Source organism: Nelumbo lutea, chromosome 2 (assembly GCF_056320005.1).
Source record: "Nelumbo lutea isolate HS-2025 chromosome 2, American lotus-T2T, whole genome shotgun sequence".
Classification (NCBI taxonomy): domain Eukaryota; kingdom Viridiplantae; phylum Streptophyta; class Magnoliopsida; order Proteales; family Nelumbonaceae; genus Nelumbo; species Nelumbo lutea.
In genome coordinates, this window is record NC_142685.1 from 68,423,733 (window position 1) to 68,444,108 (window position 20,376).

The following is a 20,376-nucleotide window of genomic DNA, read 5'->3' on the forward strand; positions in this document are numbered from 1 at the left end:
GTATCGACCGATATAGGCCGATATGTAACGATACTTTGAACCTTGACTACTACTACTACCACTAAATTTTGTATTCCATTTATGTCATAAATGAAATAATTTTTATTTAATATGATGAATATATAACATTAGAAATGATCTCAAATATTTTTGACAAAATTCTCTATTTTTTCATTTTTTATGTTCTATCTTTTTTAAAATATTTATTATTCAATTATAACATCATGAATTTCTTTAAAAAATTGGATCATTGACCCACCATGTAGATAGGAAAATAGCTTTGGTTTTGAATTAGTTGTAAATTATATATTTTCATCTACATTATATAAATAATATTTACTTATCACACTTATTTGTTTGACATAATTAATATATAATTTTTTATATATCCTTTTAATTACTTGTACTTTTTTATTTTTTAACAATTTATTATTTAACTATCATGTAATTGGTTAATTTATCTAACCCAAACCACTAACCCATCACCCAATAAAGAAAATAGTTTGATTTCTAAGTTAGCTTTAAATTTTTTTATTACATTTCCATCATTGATAAAATTATTCCTTATGTATAATACATATTTTTGTTCCATATAATGGATGTATAATATTAGATGTGTACCACATATTTTATTTTTTATAAATATAATATGTGCCTAAAATTTTCTCTATTTTTTTTGTATCTTTGTATTTTTATTTTTAAAAAATTACTATTTGACTATTACATAATTTCATTTTTAGGTTAATTTTAAAATTGGCATTCCATTTTCATCATTAATAAAAATATTTCTTACATTTCATACTTATTTTTTGTTTAGTATAATAAATTATATACAATATTAGAGATATCAGCCAATTTCTTTTTTATATATATTTTATATTTTGTTTATTTTAATTTTTTTATCATTTAATTATGGAATTTTAGCCCATTTGACCACAAATGGTTGAATTGCATACTTGCCAGTGGAGGGAAGAAAATGGTTTTTGTTTTTCAAATTACTTTTCAAAATGTTTATTTTTATACTATTAAAACCAACGTTGTGGATTTAAGTAATATCATTTAATGATGATAAAATATCATAAATATAGGATTTAATAAGAGAATATACCTTAGATATGAGATTTAATGAGAGAATGGGAAAATAGTTTTATTTCCAATTGGTTTTAAATTTTATATTCCATTTCCATCATTAATAAAAATATTTCTTATTTCCCATGCTTATTTTTATTTAATATGTCAAATATATGATGTTAAAAATGTTTCTAATTTTTTAATTTTCATATTTTTGCATTTTTATCTATTTTTGAAATTTATTATTTAATTGTGGCAACATGGGTTGGCCCATTTGACTCAAAATGGTTTAATTTCTTACCACCACCTAGATGAAAACACTATTTTTTCCTAGTAGATTTTAAAAGTATAAGTTTTTATGTTATTGGGAGTTAAATATATATGATTCAATAAGGGTGAATGGGAGTTAATACATTAAATGTTGGATTAAAAATAGGGAATTAAATGCACTGAATAAATAGTATTCAAATTACATTTTCTACCTTCACAATAAAAAGGTGATCATATTTAAAAAAAAGGGGTATTTTAGTGAAGAAAATTTCCAAAAATTTTAGAGTCTATAGTATAGATTTCACATATAAATATCATGACAATATTCATCAACTAATAGCATTCTAAAAGTCTAGGAAAAAAACAACAATAGTAATGAAAATTTTTAGCAAGAAACAAATATTACAATAGAGTAAATAAAAAATTGAGCAACGTACAATGATTAAGAAACTCAATTAAAAATTTTGGTTATAGAAAAAAAAAAAAAAAACTAAGGTTTCATTTGCTTTAATGTAGGAGGATTAGAAGATCTCCATTGCAAAAATAAAATTCTTACCTTGAAACAAACATAGCACAATAAAAAAATGTTAACCAAGAAATAAAACATCCATTGAAAATGCAAAACCACACCAATACTGATTCATAAACATAATGCATCCATTGAGAATATTACAACAAAAGGTCAAATATGTAGCACATGTTCTATTGATGAAACCATCTTTATAGATAAAAGAGTTACCCCCTTAAATGCAACCATCTTTATGGACATAAAAAGAGTTACCTCCTTAAATGTTTAGAAGTAATATTCAAAAACCACATGAGTTCTAACATTCTCAAGACCCATAATATAAAAGAGCAGCTTAAAGTAGGGGTGCTCATTGTTTGGTTCAAATCGCAAAACTGAATCGAACCAAACCGTAAGCCAAAATTATAAATCTATAAATATACAATATAATTATATAAATAAACGATGTATAAATATTATATCTATAATATAATATATCTAAGTTGAATTTATAAAATTATAAATATATAATAATTCTTTTATTTTATAATAAAATAAAAATTTTAAGTTTTAATTTTAGGGTTGCTATTTGGATTTTTTCTAATTGGGTTAAGCCCAGTAGAATCAAAGAATGGTCCAAAGTTCCCCAAACTGTATTAGAAATCACACCTAACCATAATAAAGCAATTTGTTCTGGTTTGGTTTCCATGCCAAAATAATTTGATTTGGTTTAGTAATTTCTCAAACCGTAATTTATTAGTTTGGTTTGAGATTTTCTCTAAACCACACCGAACCGGACCATGAATACCTCTAGCTAAAATGAAAAAGAGGATTCTATGATTGCTGTGTTTACAACTCTTGATCTTGGTGAAAAGAATAATGATAAAAACATCATGATTTTTCCCAAATGATAGTTTTATATTAAGTTAATATTAGGAAATACATACAAAATCAGAATCCATGTATAATAAGGTTTATACATTGGTATATTTTGTATTCTTACTCCGCAACCTTGATATAAGTCTGGACAGCATGGTATAATTTGTACTGTTACTATTGATTACCAAAAAAATCTTGATATAAAGCATTGCAGTTATATTTTTCATTGCTATTGGCATTTTTTTAGAAAGGGACTACGATCTTCGCTATATTAAATTTCGACAGAATATTTCATACAAAGTAAAAGGCTTTAAAAGAGCAATAGTAATACCAAGATGAAGGAAAATGTGGGCAAAGGGATGGATTGTATGATTAAGAATTTTGAAGACTAATAGACGTGTAGAACTTGAAACTTTAACAAATAGCTTAAGGAATTGAATGAGGAAGTATCCCTCTTTTGGCATAAATGGTAAATGATGTAACATTATTGTGATTGTCATGGGAGAATGAATCCAATTGAAATACACAAAAGCAATAGCATTTTTTAAATAATATATTCTTGATTTCAAGAATGAAAATACCTTTGAACCCATAGCAATCAAATGAGTTCTAGCTAGAATAGCCCTCTCCCCTTGTGGTTCAATGTGGCCAAAGGGATGGCAACCAGTAGGGGTGTGAATGGACCCCGGTTTGGACGGACCAATAAGACATAATGAATTTGGATGGATTGGACGGACCAATATGGCATATTGGATTGGATCTGATCTATCCATAATGAATTTATATTGGATTGAGCCAATACCTGGTCCATTGATAGAAGATAAGAACATAGGTGTCAATATGGACCAGGTTTGAGTTGAAACCAATCTAAATTAACAGGAATTTGAATAGATTGAACAGTCTCTGAACCGATCCAAAATATTCATTGGACTGAATTGGACCAAGTCCATTTGTAATGGACTCGCACTGGACCGGACCGGATTGGATGAAAGTTGGAATGACAGTTCAGTATCCAACCATCCCAACTCTCAATTTTGAGAAGAATCCAATCCACCTAAATAGCCATGTTTTTTCCGAAAACAGTTTCGCCAAATTTTCTTGACGTGTCAACCTCCAATTGGGCCCATATTTTACAGGTGGCAGAAGTAGCTTTAACACAAGTGGTTCTGATTTGCCACGTGGTTACATATGACCATATCCGAACAAGGATGCTAAATAAATTCACAGGAGCTGGACTATGAATTCAACGAGGGAAAATCTAAGTGGGGTCTAGCGAATTTGTTTTCTGCCACGTCCCACCAAAAGACACAGAAAAAGCTAAATCGTGCGTACGGTCATGGGCGACAGCCACTCTCTTTCTCACTCTCTGAGCTTTCTGAGAACTAGAAGAAATTTGAACCCAATAAGCAGGCGTTCCGTTGCGAAATGTCATTCGCTTTCATTCTCAAACCGAAAATATCTCCTCTCTCCCTTTCGGATTTCAAATTTCCCTCACCGTCCGCCTTTCCTTTCCACTCTAACGCCCTGATTGAATTAAGGAAGAAAAGCTGAAGCTACAGACCCAAAACCCTTTTCATGAAGAGAGCAGGGAGAAACGTGGCGATTCGGAGAGGAGAGATGATGATGATGACCGTGCTCCGTTCTGCCGGTGTAAACACCCTTGAAGCGTCACCGTATTCCGGCGTTATGGTCCGCCGGATCATGATGCTTGCGCTTCTCTGTGTTGTCGTTGCATTACCATGTGTTCTTATCTATAATGCTGCCTTTACTTTCCGACTTCTCTCTCGCCCTTTTGATGGTTATTCTATGTTCAACCACGTTTTCTCCTTTGATGCCATTGAGTCTGATTTATCTTCGGTGAGTTTCTCCTTTATTGTTCATTCCTTTTTAACATTGATTGTTTAACTACATTTTCTTTATAACTCATTTCTAGCTATCCAAGTAATTTAGAAATTCTTTATTTTTCTTGGACTGGGACTTCGAACGTTGTATTGGGCCTTAGAATCAGCTAAATAGATTCAGTGGAAGTTCGTTGGGAACGTCGATTTTTTAGTAATGTTAAACTATCAAAATGGCATTCTAGATGTTTTACTGTTATTGATTTTATAGTTGCCAAAGACTAAAAATATCACATCCCTTCATTATGTTTCCTTCATCTTGAAATCTTGCTAAAATTTTGTAGTAATTGTGGATTATTGATCATCCACTGTTAAGTTTTCACTATTTTTCTTCTCTTCCCCGTTTTTAATCCCTTTTCTGTCTTTTTTGTTTACTTTTTTGCACTTATTTTGGCAGAAACCGATGGGCTTCTCATTCTTTGAAGATTTTGTTTTAATCTGTAACAGAACAGAGGGAATACTGTATTAACATATTAGTGTAAATATACAAGGATGTCAGTATAAGGCTAGGAGCCCAGTGCAGAATATTGAGTTTGGGGCTGTCCAATACCCACATCAGATTGCCAATCTATATTATAACCAATGTTTAAAATTCTAGAAAGAATATCAGAAAGGAAATTTAAGGATATCTTTGGCAGTATGTTTTGGATGCACATGGGTACGTTAATGAAACTCAAAAAAATCTTAACAAGTGACATTAAATCTAAGGTTGAAATTACTATAAATAAGGTATAAGGTGTAAACTCATAAAAATCACATAAGAAGTGGCACATTGCAATCAACATATAGGACATGTAGATATCATACAATAACTTCACTGATAATACATAAATCAATGTCCCGACTCTTAATATACTAAGAACTCAATATATGACACGATAAATATGACAAGATTTAAAAGGTTGGTGTTGGTGAAAATGCCGGTCATCTAAACATAGGAAACATGCCAGAAATGTTGGAAATATTGTAAAAGTTATAGGCATGGTGGAAACATTGTGAAATATGCAAACGTATAAAGTGATATTTTATGAAATGAAAAAAGCAAGTTTAGGCACACCTTTTTAAATTATTATCTTGGAGTAAGGGACTCTGCAAGAACAGAAATATCGGTCTTACATTAAGGATTGAATCTAGCAAGGCAACACAGTTTTAAGAATCTGGAGATTGAGGGCAACTCAAAGTAATGTCTTGGATAAATGATGGAAGTCCAGGTGTGTGGATGTTCAGACATCTAATAAAAGAAATCAACTTTTTTGGGCAGATCTGTGATAGGGACTGTAAAATTTGAAAGGTTTCTTTTTATTTTTCTTTGTATCAGAAACTTATTGTAATGTTTTTGTCTTAAGTTAATGAATTGGTTTACTGGTTACTGATAAAAAAGCTATGAAAGTATGAAACTAAGGTTATAGACAAAATAATACATTGTGAATCACTAGGATGGATGGGATTCTAGTGATTGCATGGAGATATTTGGCTTCGGGCTAAGGGTGAATAGAAGCATCAAAACAAAAAAAAAAACATTTGGAGCTGTGTTCCATTAATTGTATGTTGGAAAACCTGGAAAGAAAGAAATAAGAGAATTTTTGAAGGCAAATCGAGAAGATGAGAGCAACAGAGAGTTAGGGGCTGTCATCAGTTCAAGGATTGTAGGCTGGGTCTTAGTTCTGCCAGAATTTGAAGGTTTAAGCAAAGCAACTTAGGAGATGACTTCTGGAACACTTATTACTAAGTCTTTTTTTTTTCTGTTTCTTCTTTGCTTCTCCTTTGCAAAAGTTGGGGTGACTTCTTGTCACCAAAACATTGTATTTTCTGCCTGATTGAATGAATTTTTCCTTTATTGATCTTCAAAAAATAAAAAATAAAAAATACATTGTGAATCTTAAAATCTTCATAGCCCATGAATATCTGTTTCAGCTCTTTATTATTATTATTATTTTTTGTTTATTACTTCTTGTCATGCGTTGATTATTTCATGCATGGCTTTATTTTCTGATCTCCGTGGGCTGATGCCACCTTAGGCCTGCAACCATACAACTCTTACAATACAAAAGGACAAGTAAAAAAGAAGTTATTTTCTGTCTCCTTTTCTTGGTTACACATAACACAATCAATGCAAAAGACAAGTTTTTTTGAAAGCGGAAAAATTTGTAGTCGTATCTTAAATTGTAGAGAAAGTTGAATCGAATCGAAATCAAATCATGGATTGTATAAAAAATCATAAGATTATTTGTATTTTTTAGAAAATTGTCAAAAAATTAAGGGATTATAGCTGATAAGGGCAACTTTTGGGTCTTATTATCAATAAAAATAAATTTTTAACATAATTTCTAGAATAGGGTAATTTTTTTAAAAAAATATAAAAAAGGGTAGAAATCTCCTTCCTCTTCAGGCCATCGAATCCACCTCTGATTTCTATCTTTATCTTTCCTCTTCCTCTTCCTCCTTCTTCTTCTTCTTACTCTTTCCTCCACACAACAAAATTAATTTCGTAAATTCCAAGTATCGATCTTCTTTTAATAAAAAAAACAAAAAATTTGGAATGGGAAGCAAATCTCCATTACCCATGGATTAGGCGTGAATCTTTTTCAGGTGATAGCAGTGCGTGGAATTTGTCTTGCAAGCTTCCCTAATTTCACTGGTTAATTGGGCTGTGCTTGGTAACTTTGGTTATAGAAAATAGGAGAGAAATAGAAGGATGATGGAGTTCTCAACTCTCAGAGTTCAATAATCTACTACTGTATGTATGGAATAGGGACTGCCACCTCCTGTTCTTTGTGATCTAAACAACTAGAGATGAACGTCGGTGGTTGTAGCATGTTCAGTTGAACGAGAGAGAAGTGGGATACAACGCAGGAGAGAAATGAAAATAAAAAGGATGGAGGTGGGTTAGGTGCCTAAACACCGTTAGAAGAACTGAGATCGGCGATAGGCGCAGTTCCACGAGTCTTGGAAGCCTCTACTTAGAAGAGGCTGGGAAGAAAGTGTGGTGTTTTCAGGAGTTCAAAGTTCAAACTGTAAAAAGAGAGAAAAAGCTTCGGTGGTTGGGAGGTTCTATAAAAGAAGTACAGAGAGAGAGAGAGAGAGAAAGGCACCGGAGGTGGAGAGATTTGTTTGGTGGTCTAAAGAGGAAGGAGATGAACAGTGGTTGGGAGGTTCAAAGTTCCTTGCAGCGCTTGAAGGAATTCGAAGAGCAAAAGCATCTAAATATTAGCCGTTTGATTCTGGAAGGTGACTCGAAGGTGGTGGTTAATTGGTTGAAGACAGAGGACAGTGGTTTGTGGAACTTTAGCAATGAGAAAAAACAGTTCTTATGGCTGGGTAGGGACATAGAGATTCAGTACAGCTGGGTGAAGAGGAGTGCCAACTCATTTGTGGATGGGTTGGCCAAGCAAGGAGTGAATAGGGAGGCTGTTTTCTGGGCTAGTTTTTAATTTTCTTTGCTTTCCCTGAGTTTTCTGATTTTTGGGGAGCTAAGTTATTTTATCTCCCTTTGTATTCATTTCCCTCTATTCTCTTAATTTAATGAAATTGATGTTATTGATCCAAAAAAAAAAAAAAAAAAAGAACAGTGTTTTTACCATTTTTTGATATTTTTTAAAAAAAGTTACTCTATTCTAGAAATTATGTTAAAAAAATTATTTTTATCAATAAGACCCAAAAGTTGCCCTTATCAGCTATAATCCCAAAAATTAAAAATAGATATGCTAAAAGGAAAAAATATATAGAAAAGTGATTCTACCCTATTTTTATTCCATATCTACCATATATGTACCTAAAACAATAGAATTTACCGCTTATATAATAGAAGTCTAAGACTCTAAGATGATATAATCAAGTTTGACTTGAAACTTGAAAGTCAAATACTCCACATACAATATGGAAAATAAATCAATCAATTTCTAGTAAGGTCTTGAAGAAAAAAAGTGACCCTTGATAAAACTAAATATAAACAAAACAAAATGATCAAGAAGAGAGCTAATTCTTAATTGAATTTATTTTAATCTCAAGAATTGTATAAATAGTAAGACTTATGAATCAAATCATATGATTTAAACAAAAACCGTAAGATTTTTGCCGAAAAGAATTCAAACATAAGACTTCAAGACTTCAAGCTTGGCTTTCAGCAGCAACATTAACACAGTTAGTATTAATGTGTAATTTGATAAATGATTTGGTATAGCATCTTATTTTAACATTGTACGCCCATAATATGAAGGCATAAAAATAATATAAAGCACCACCTTTTCCATTTAAGTCACCTAGGCTCCCAGTTTGTTGCATTGATGAGCACTTAGCATAGTGCACATTATGTAATAAACACAAGGTGTTTGGTTGAGGTGGTCCTCCATAAGCACTTATTTGCCTAGTAGATATATATGAATGCAAATTTGAGTCTTGAGAACAGCCACTTTGTGCAGGATATGCCAAAGGTTTGGTTTGTATAGAGTCCATCCCTCCTAAGACCCCAAATAGCTAGGACCAATTATCAGGCCTCTTTTAATCCTTTTGCATATTTCTAGAAACCAATCACAAGTTGAATTTTGCCCTAAATCAGTTTGGTATCAGAGGAGTTGGTCTTACACCACTTACAGTTCCTGTTACTAAGTAGATTTATTTTGATCTATCATTTAGTTAAGTCAAAGAACTTCCAAATTCTTGCTTCTTATTTGTGGCACTAAACATGAAAAATATCTTTAGATGTTGGTGAGAAACAATTCATCTACTGCTGTTTCGACAAGGATTCTGAATGTGTAGAGTTTACCTATACAGTAGAATGTAGACTGTAGAGTTACCAGGAGCCAGGGATTGGTGTCTAGTTAGTCAGGTGAATACTTGAACAAACTCATTTTGCCACGTGCAACTTTAAATATGGTAGTGTGCCCATTTTGCCACCTTTAAATTCCAAATCTCTTAGCATTTCAGTATATTGAAATGGAATGCTTATGCTTATGGATTCCTTTTTCTTCCTTCTTTTCCATAAAATCAATTGTCATTTACCCTAGATTACTAGTTTGTTTTCCTTAAGAGGAAGTTTCTAAGTTGCATTAAATTAATTTATAAATTCTCTTAGCCGTAATCATTATGTTATACAACTTATAAGATGGATTGCTATTCATATACTTCATCGAATTAATTTTTTAACAATATAGTTTTAACTCTAATTATATATTTATGTCTCATCATGTTCTGACTCATGGTAAGAAAGACATGAGGATCTAGCAATATGAAATAGCAAACCGCATCTCACTATCTCAGTTGTTGAGTGCCTAACAAAGGTGATTATATGATGGATACCTTAAATATACCCTCTTTGAGAAAAAGAAACTAATTTTTGTTCTTTATCTATTGTTGTGCTAATTAGAATTATCCATCAGATGACATTGTTTTAATACTTGATGAGGGAAAAAAATGAATTTAATAGATAATTCTTATCTATTAAAATTGGTCACTTTTGTAGGATAGTGAGGAACTGAGACTGGAAAGAGTTTTAAAGGCAGCAGCCATGGAGGATAGAACTGTTATCTTAACCACTTTGAACGAAGCATGGGCAGCTCCAGATTCCATTTTTGATCTCTTCCTTGAGAGCTTCCGGATTGGGGATCATACACACATGCTTTTGAATCACTTGGTGGTTATTGCTTTGGACCAAAAGGCATATACTCGTTGTTTGGCTATGCATACCCATTGTTTTGCTCTTCTCACTGAAGGAGTTAATTTCTCCGGAGAAGCATATTTCATGACCCCCGATTACTTGAAAATGATGTGGAGAAGGATTAATTTTCTACAGTCTGTTCTTGAGATGGGATACCACTTCATTTTTACAGTACTCTCTCTTTTGCTCTCTCTCAGATACACACTTAATCACATGCAATTTTGTCTCACTTGTTGAATAACACATGTTTGAGACCATTCTTTTTATGTTATGCATGTTTTGGTTAATAGGATCTTGCTTCATGAGTTAGTTTTAACTGTAAGTTTTGGACCTTTATATCATCTTTCACAACGTTGCTTAAATTTTCCTTTTTTTTTCTTGGGTGGTGAAAGATGAATATTTGAACTTTAATGTGAACTTGGTATAGGATGTGAAGGAGAAAGTCCTCTTAGGTTGTATATGGTGGTTAAAGAAAAGGAATCAAGGATCTATGTTGACTTATGAGAAAAAGAGATTTAACCATTGTAGAAGTGCAAACAGCATGGCTGATGCTTTACCTAGGCAAGGGTTTAATAGAACTCAAATGTATTTGGGGAGGTTCCTAGGGAATATATTGTATAAATCTATGTGGGTGTAGGTAACCTGCTAAGTTACACTTACTTTCTGTACTTGTACATGTTGTTCATATCCTCTAATAAAACTTCTGATTGTTACTGAACAAAAACGTTGTCTCTTACTCACTGAAAAATTGGGACCTAGGTTTCGAAAGAGACCTAAGGGAAAGTGAATATGTTTCTCTTACTCACTGAAAAATTGGGACCTAAGTATCTTCAGAATCCGAATCGTTACTATCTTCCTCCACAGACCAGTTACCATCTTCTTGTTTTTCCACCTCACGTCTCAAGCATCAAGGGTTGCGTCTGTCATAAGAGGTACAAATCGTTTTCTTTAAAGGAACCCACTGCAAAGAGACATTAGAGCTCTGCCCTCCTTGCACCTTGCTGAGAAGAAAAGCTTGAAGAGGAAGATTATGTATTGTTTTTATCGTCCATTGATTTCCCCCCTAAAATGACATGTGCATTTAAAGAGTTGTTCAAATTAGTCTTGGCCGACCCTGGATGATGTGGCTCAGAGTTTCTAAAATTGTTACCCTCTTCCTTAGAAAACACATCCATGGGTCCATTCAATCGGGCAGGCCCAGTAGAATGATCTTGTGCTCCCATATGACTACTTGAAGTTTCATGTGCCAAAACTTGATTCACTGGTTCACCCATCCATCAATTCGCCCTTTCAACTCCTCACTGTTCCTCTCCAAATTTAAAAAATTTCTTTTGTTTATGGTGCTATTAGTGACCACCTGTGTGAAGGATCTGTCACGTTCTGTATAACTTGCTCTAAATGTTTAAAACTTTCCACCTGCCCCATATCTTTTGCATTTCCCACGCCTAGTTTATCCATATTGGTGAAACTTCTCATCTCATTTGAAATTGCCAATGCCTGCTTGCCATGCAAGGCTTCTTCTTCAACCTCTGATCTTCTTCCCTGTGAGTTCCCCTTCAAAGAGCTGCTTCAATGGAAGATACTAACCACACTGAGTAAAAACACGGTAAACACCCATCACTAGCACTTTGATTTTTCTGCGAATATCTTTGGGCTTCACTTTGTTCAATAACAGAGCTGCAGAGTGGAGATATCCCCAGAATACGCCACCAAGGCAACTACCACACACCATAGTGTTTGATTCTGCTAGTTCCTGCTTCCACATATGGAAGGCAGCCCAATAAGACACACAGTCACCCCATCCTCAACAAGGATATTCTTCAAGTTGGACAGTGGACACCATTTAGAAATGGTTAATGTGACACAATCAGTATGAAAACTCACAGCCTCAATCTCAATTATCTTACACCAAATCAAACACTGCTTTACAACTGTCAAAAGGGGTTAAGATTAATAAACCTTTTAGTTTCAAGTTCACTATCAAGAGATCAACAATTCTTCAATCTTTGATCGGTTCCTTTTCTTCAATCATTGGTTTGCTTTCTTAATCTTTCTTCCCTGAGTTGAATGCCATTCTGCAATTTCTCCTATCATTGGCCATTATCACAGACTCCTGTCCAACCACATCTGTGACCCCATTTTGAATATTATCTTCTAACTCATTTTTAGCCTCCAGTTGTGCACCGTCCATTTGATTCAGGAAGTCGCCCAACATTCTTCCAATTTCCTTCCAACCAAAGCACTTTCTCCCTTCTGGAAAGCACACTAGTTGCTTTCTCCCCTTGCCAAAGAATTCGTACAGCACTATGAAGGAACCTCTGGCATTCCTCTTACACTGTGCCACATATCTTCTTCCATCTTCTACTCTCATGTCCTTTCAACCAGCTTGCCTACTCGAAGAAACCACTTCAAACATAAAGTCCCTCAACCATTCGTTTACTTCTTTCCCTACTAGCAGCACTATAGCCATTTTTTCTTTCCTAATCTTCAAGCTCGGCTTCCTCTAATCATCACAGCTCTTCTCCAATGTGCTACCTCCACAAAACTCTCCTCCATTGCTGAGAGAGAGATGCCCAGCTGTTGTCACCACTGACCAGTTGCCATGTGCTACTGCCACAGGTATCTGTCTCTCCCTCTCCTGATTTCTCCTCTCTCTCTCTCTCTCACACACACACACACACATATCTGTCTCTCTCCTCACCCCTTCTCTCTCTCTTTTAAATCTTTTAATAAGATTACATTACTTCTTTACAATGGATATGGCATTAAATAGAACAGAATAGTGAAAGAAGATTCATCTGTGAATGGTTTGAGCAGTGTCAGTTTGACTGTCTGTGTTGATGGTTTTCTGACTGAGTCAATGGGCCAATTCAAATTATCAGGTTTTAGGTAAAACAGACTTGTGTTCTTGTCTGGGTGATGGATCAACTGGTTCGACCATCTAGGTCAATGATGGGTTGCAAACATTGCTTTTTACCCCTGAAAAAAGGTTTCAAGAAATTTGATGTAGCTTTCAAAATTCTAGAACCTCTAATATGATTCTTTAAACTACTTTGTACCTTTTACGACAATCAACTCAAATCCTAAAATAGCAATAAAGTAGGAAACAAATTTATAAAAAAAAAACTCATAGTTACATACCAAAACCCATAAGAAATCTGATATCTTCCATGGTTTCTTTCCTTGCTCCCATCCTCAATTGGAAGTAAAAAAACTTTTTGTTTTTTTTTTTTTCAATTTTAGACTTTTAGTTGATTAATTTACTATAAACCTTGGCTTTGGTTACAACCTGCCTGATTTAACTTCATTTGGTAATTATATGATTGGAATTAACCAAGTTTCATGTCAGTTGGATTTTCTTTTCTTTCTTTCTTTTCATTTTTCTTTTTTTTGTGGCGAAGTGGTGCATTGAGTTCTTTTGATGCATCTAATATGTACTAGGCCTTCTATACATTATCTGTCCAAAATTAATATAAGACAGATCACTTGGGTACCAATTTGGTGTAGGTCTAATAGCCTCAATACCAAACTGATGTAAGGTGGCAATGATGTAGAGATTAGTTTAGCAAGGTATTAATTATCTAGGATAGGCTTTAGTTACAAATCTTAAGACTGGGTAGAGATTGACAGGGTTGGGAAGAGTTTTTAAACTGCCAGAATCACAGATTTATCCAAAAGCTAATAAGTTTCGAACCAAGGAAAATTGGTCTAGCAGCCAAAATTTTATATGAAGTTTTCTGTGTAGCTTTAGCATGTATGGTTGTACTGTTGTACTTGTAGTAAGTATACAATCTTGGTAGGGTATGGAGTACGTCTTACTTGAAAGGACAAAAACAATTCTGAAAATTATGGAATCTGGGATTCTAGATGGAGTTTTGAGATGAAATTTGGTAAGATAAAGGATAATAAAGATTTATGTAGGGTATCCAAATATGAGAGAAATTAGACATGATTTAGGTTAGCACAAAAAGACAAACTACTGAAACAAGAAATTTTAAGTTTTTATTTGAACTTGAACAAAAATTCCCTTGTCCAAATTAGCCTAACTCCAAACAATTGTCTTCTCGCCATATCAGAACATGTCTTGTTGATTGGCTTCCTTCCATCTAGAGTAGGTCTTCAAAGGCCTAGAATGATCCCCATGGAAAATTCTGAAGAAAAGTTTCAGCATCTTGTTTTGCTTGTTTTCAATTAGGCAGTTTGTTCTATTGTTTTGTCTGTTAATCATTCTTAATGGCTTTCACCAATATATAATATTGCACCTCACTATAAATGGAGTAATGTCTACTTTGTTATGTGGCTATTATGATGGTCTAACTAAAAGTAGTAGATGCTGAACTTAGTATAAAAGGTTGAGTTTCAATCATTTGTAGGAAATTGCTGGACGGCTTCTTTTTCACTAATAGTTGAAGCCTCGTGGTATCTTGGGTTTTCCTGCAATGATATGTTTGTTATTGCAATTAAAGTGTATGTGTCTGAAAATTTAGATTTTTTTTTTGTATTTATTGCCTTTCTTTTTCTTGGTTTCATCTTTATTATCATTGAAGTTCTTCTTTCATCATTGTTTGCAACTTTTTCAAAACCTTTTTGGTTGGTTTCTCTTTCAGGATGCTGACATCATGTGGTTCCGTAACCCACTTCCACACTTCTATTCAGATGCAGATTTCCAAACAGCATGTGATCATTTTATAGGTAACTCATATGATGTACAGAACAAGGCAAATGGAGGATTTAACTATGCCAAATCCAATAACCGGACAATAGAGTTCTACAGGTTCTGGTACTCCTCAAGAGAAACCTATCCTGGATATCATGATCAGGATGTGCTAAACATAATAAAATATGATCCTTTCATTATTGAGATTGGATTGCAGATGAGATTTTTGAATACTGCTTACTTTGGTGGATTATGTGAGCCAAGCAAAGATTTAAATCAAGTATGCACTATGCATGCAAATTGTTGTTATGGTTTGGATAGCAAGCTCCATGATCTTAAAACTATGCTTGAGGATTGGAGAAGATTTTTGTCTCTTCCAGAAGATTTGAAGCAGTTGAGACTATCATCCTGGAGGGTACCACAAAATTGCAGGTATGGTGGAAAACTTCCTATGTGTTCATTGAAATTCAAGCATCTTTTTTTGGTTATCATTAGTTACTGTTCTTTGAGGGTGGATCTTGGCACAAACAGTTGGGTTGCTCCATTGCGACCTGGGCGACCAGGGTTCAAATCTTGGAAACAGTCTCTGTATGTGCATGGGTAAGGCTGTGTACATCTGTCCCTCCCCAGATCTCATATTGGCAGGAGCTTCATGCACTGAGCGCCCTTTTATTAGTTACCATTCTTTTTTTCTTAAAGACATTGATCAGATATTCTTTTATTGATGTTTCCTTCCAGTCTTACATCTCTCCGCCATCATGGTTTGCCTCCAAAGAATATTGAACAAGAAGAAAGTGATTGACAGTATTAAGTCCAGTTTCAATATATTTGAGGTTTTCCTGGGACCAGTTTTCTGAAGGTAAAATCTAAGGTTATTTTGTCAAGGCCTTTCATTGATTCACTTGTGTTGTGTATACCTGGAATAGATGACAAAACTCAACATAATTTTAGATAGCCATAACCATACAATGTATATGTAAATAATATAATTTGTAAAAGAAATATTGAGCAAGTATTGTTTGACAGTTAAATCTTTATCAAGTTGACTTTATTCATAATGAGTATTTGTAATAGAGGTACTACTTTATTGTAAATAAAATATTGTTAGCTTCATATACTTGTTTGGATTTGATGGCAATTGGAAAACTTGACCTCTATCAATAACTTCATGGGATTGGTTTCCTTATAGCTGATTTTTGAGTCATACTACTAAAATAGCTTGTTGATCTATGGTACATGGATACCTATTCAAGGGTGTCACAAGTTGTCTTGGATACTTCAATTTTCAGTGCAAAATTTGCATCCAATACCACATCCAGTGTTATGCTGTTTCTGCATAATATAGCTGGTGATATGAAACCTGTAAGCAAAACTTGGTAAACAACTCAAGGCTGTAGTTTTCTCTGTAAAATGGGCATAAAATCCTGACTGAAATATTTTAACTATGGGTTCAACTATGATGCTAGAAAGACATGACACCTGAAAAGCTTACAACCAATCAACTGGCATCATAAAAGTAACCAATCAGGTAGGTTTCATCAAAATTCACTGGGGGTTTTGATTGATCAAAGCCTTTCCAGTATCATAGGCTTTTCCTTTCAGCTATTATTTTTGCCCTTTTACAATGAATCCATTTTCCACCCCCTTTTAGTTTGTGTTGGTTTATGTGGCAATGAAAAGATTATCATCATAAAAGAGACAATATGGTTGAAATGTTTTCAACCTAAACATCTTCCAATCCATGTTTCAAAATGAAAGTTGGATGTGCTGATTACTTCCTAGATTCAAATTGAAGTTGACCTCCGGTATGAAGTGCCAAATACTAACTTTGGCCTTTGCATCATCTTTAAATATCCCAGATGAATGGCTGAGCCAAGTGATTTTGCCTTAAGAAAATATTAATTTACCTGAATCATGATAAATTCCATGTAAAATGTGCTAGATGACATGGTCAATTGCAGACCAACTTTCATGAGTTGTTATGGAATGCCATATCTGTCACCGTGTATGGGTCAGGTTGTGCAGTGAAATGAAGAAAAGTTTCTTCACTTACAAAACACATCTTTCATGAATCATGGATGAAGGAATTGTGCAATTCATTTCGTTCTACAATAATGTTTCATTTTCCAAGTCCCAATTAGAGTTGCAGACTTGCAGGTCACATGCTACCCACTCTCTTGAAGATACTGGGGCCGAATTATTTTCAATTATCAAAAAAAAAAAAAATGCTGGGGCCGAATTGTCTCTTTCCCTGCATTGGTTGCTTCTTAGAAGGCATAAAATTTGAGTGGTTGCTACTTCGTGGAAATGCACTTGACCATGTGAAGTTCTGTTCGAAGTGTTCTTATTCCATATTACTGGGAACCTGACGTCTCTGAATTCAGCTTCTCCTTTGTTGTATTTCTTCTTTCTGTACAGAAACATTGAAATTGGACATGGTCATGCAATTGTAAATTCTGTGAGCAAATTCTTCGTTATATGCTATCTGGTTATACTTGGAAAACATTTGAAAATGGTCCGCAGTCGAAGCTTTAGCACAAGCAAAGCTGAGAGCCGGAGAGACGAAGCGAAGCATACGTGCAGCGTACTGCTGAGACCATCTCGTAGGATGAGGCTGGAGCGTAGCATCCAGCCGAGCTCCCACCAGCTACAGAAGGAAGTAAGCTTTTCGCACATCTCACAGCTTACTCACCTCACGGGTAGGTAAGCAAGCATTAATAGAGGTTTGTCCTTTCTGTCCCCCTGTTGGTTGGCAGGAAGTCCAACACTTTTGGGAAAATTAAAATATCAATGTATTTACTTAGGATACCGAATGTTATTAATATTTAAAGTACTAATTTAAATTATCAATTAGTTTTTCTTTCGTTTACATTTCTTTTTTGACTTTCTAGTTGATATCGGCATGCATTATTGTGGTTTCTTTTGCTTGAAATATTTCATATACATCAAATATTTGCAGGCCCTCCAACCTGGATTAGGCCTAAGGTATTGGACCCACACCCAGGCCCGGCCTGGAAATTTCTGGATCTGATGTGGGCCCAAATTTCTAGACTGAGCTGGGCCGGGCTGAAAATGATCATCCATAAAAACTTTATTAATATGGGATCTTAGATTTGAAAGCGGAGGTTTTTATTTATGTATTTATTTATTTTTTACCCTAAAATCCTACAATACAATACTTAGTGCCCAACCAACTTAATAATGCCAATTTTTCATGCATTTTTGCATTTTTTGAGACAAGCAAACCAATAAAGTGTAAACCCCCATCGTCAAATATCTAAATCTCTACCATCCTTTTTTCTTTTCTTAAAATGCATCAAAATATTTTTTTATAAATAATAAATACACAAAACAAGCAAATTTTAAAATTTATGCCTTGTGGAAAGTATTTGTGAAAATGTGTAGATTAAAGCAAGGTATCATGATGTTGGGATGATTTTCAAGGCTATGCCAACCAAGTGTAAGAGATTGGTATGGGTACAATTGAAAATCAAGTCGCAATTATTTCATCCAAGTTCAAATTGACCTTCAGATTCCCAAGCTAAAAAACCCCTAAAATTGAGGTAGAGAAATGTATTTTGGTGGTTAACCCCTAAAATTGAGGTAGAGAAATGTATTTTGGTGGGTTAAATTCAAGGTTTAAACTTTAAAATACTGGAAATACAATAAGTATGAAAAGGCAGTTTTGGGAGATGTATTTAGATAATACTTTTTATATGTATAGATATTTAGATAAGATGAAAAAATTAAGATACACATGAATATATTAGGAAAACTCAATTAAATCCCAAAAAATATATTCATAATAACCAAATCAAAGTTTCAGAAAATGTGAAAAATTATTTAATAGGTTACGTGAAATATGAACTCCAAGAAAATGTTTTGAAGGAGTTTGCTAGGAGTCCCCTGATGTGGTTTAGGATTACGTGGCAATCGTAAACCACTCAAGCTGCTAGGTGTAATCTGAATTAGAGAAAGATCACACGAAGTGCTAGCTTGATCTGATTCTCTGGAATTTGAAATTGCAGAGCAGAGAAAAGAGAATTTTGAAAGGAAGAAGAAGTATAGTAATGTGTTTATTCATCATTCTGTAGAGGTAATACAGCCAATTATATAGCCAATGAAAGAAACAGAAATGGAAATGTCAATAACAACCCAAAAGGAAACAATGACCTAAAAAACAACCAGCGATTTCTTGCCAAAATTAACATTAGCTCTAATGGTAATTCATTGTAATTATGCCGGATTTGCAGAGATTCCAAGGATACTGCATCAAATCTCCCCTCCTCCAGAACCTTTGTCCTCAAAGGTGAAAGAAGGAAACTGTTGTTTGAGGTCAAAATAGAACTCCCAAGTGGACTCTTCAGCAGGGTGATTGAGCCATTTGACTAAAACTTGAGTAGTGGCAACACGACCTCTCTTAACCATGCGCTTATCAATAATGGCTTCAGGAACCTTAGGAACACTCGGATCAATCATAAAAGAAGGCAAAGGAGAAGCTGAAATTGAGCCATGACATTTTCGGAGCTAGGACACATGCAAATGTCATGAATCTGGGCACCGGCAGGCAAGCGCAACTTGTAGGCCACGACACCAATCTTATCAATGATCTGATAAGGACCCAAGTACCTAGGACTTAATTTCTGTTGAGGAGAAGAATTAAGAGTGCTTTGGCGATAAGTTTGGAGCTTTAGAAACACCATATCTCCAATTTGGAAGGTGCGTTCACTCCTGTGCTTATTAGCTTGTTGTACCATGCGGTTCTGTGCACGATGTAAATGGAATTTCAGAGACTTAAGGATGATTTCTCTGTGCTGCAAGCTTCGATCAACCTCAGCTATCTTAGACTCCCCAGGAAGATATGACAGATGTAGAGGAGGTGGTTGGCCGTATAAAACTTCATAAGGAGTGGTTTGCAGAGAAGAGTGGAAAGGTGGTATTATACCACCACTCTACTAAGGGCAACCATTTGCTCCAAGTAGTCAGGTGTTCATGACACATGCACCTAAGGTAAGTCTCTAAGCAGTGGTTGACTACCTCAGTTTGTCCATCCGTCTGTGGATGGTATGCAGAAGATTTCAGCAATTCTACCCCTTGCAGACGGAAGAGAGCAGTCCAGAAATTGCTAAGGAAGATAGGATCACGATCAGAAACAATGGAATCAGAGAGCCCATGTAATTTAAACACTTGATCCAGATAAGCCTGAGCCACTTGGAGAGCAGTGTAGGGGTGAGACAGTGGAATAAAATGGGCAGATTTACTAAATCTATCAACCACCAAAAATCACGTTCTTGCCAAAGGAAGGAGGCAAGCCTTCAATAAAGTCCATGGAAATTGAAGAGACCACACTCTCTCGGGTATACGCAAAGGTTGGATAAGACCTGGGTATGCTGAATTGTCATACTTGCAGGTTTGGCACACCGAACAATTCCGAACATACTGC

At 34.5% G+C, this 20,376-nt stretch overlaps 1 protein-coding gene across 4 annotated transcripts; it reads left to right on the forward strand.

Moving 5' to 3' along the window:
- Positions 1–4,062: 4,062 nt before the first annotated feature.
- Positions 4,063–17,484, forward strand: LOC148871371 (uncharacterized protein At4g15970-like). 4 transcript variants are annotated; one of them, XR_016106518.1, is made up of 5 exons: positions 4,064–4,582; positions 10,082–10,447; positions 14,884–15,365; positions 15,672–15,792; positions 17,352–17,484. XR_016106518.1 is itself a non-coding variant. In XM_088967418.1 (4 exons), the coding sequence occupies exons 1-4, from the start codon at positions 4,301–4,303 to the stop codon at positions 15,733–15,735; spliced, it is 1,194 nt and encodes a 397-aa protein (XP_088823544.1). In that variant the 5' UTR covers positions 4,063–4,300; the 3' UTR covers positions 15,736–16,046. The 4 variants fall into 4 exon arrangements, 1 of the variants encoding a protein (XP_088823544.1); XR_016106519.1 differs by having other exon boundaries at positions 17,091–17,399; XR_016106520.1 differs by lacking the exon at positions 17,352–17,484 and adding an exon at positions 17,083–17,212.
- Positions 17,485–20,376: the final 2,892 nt, after the last annotated feature.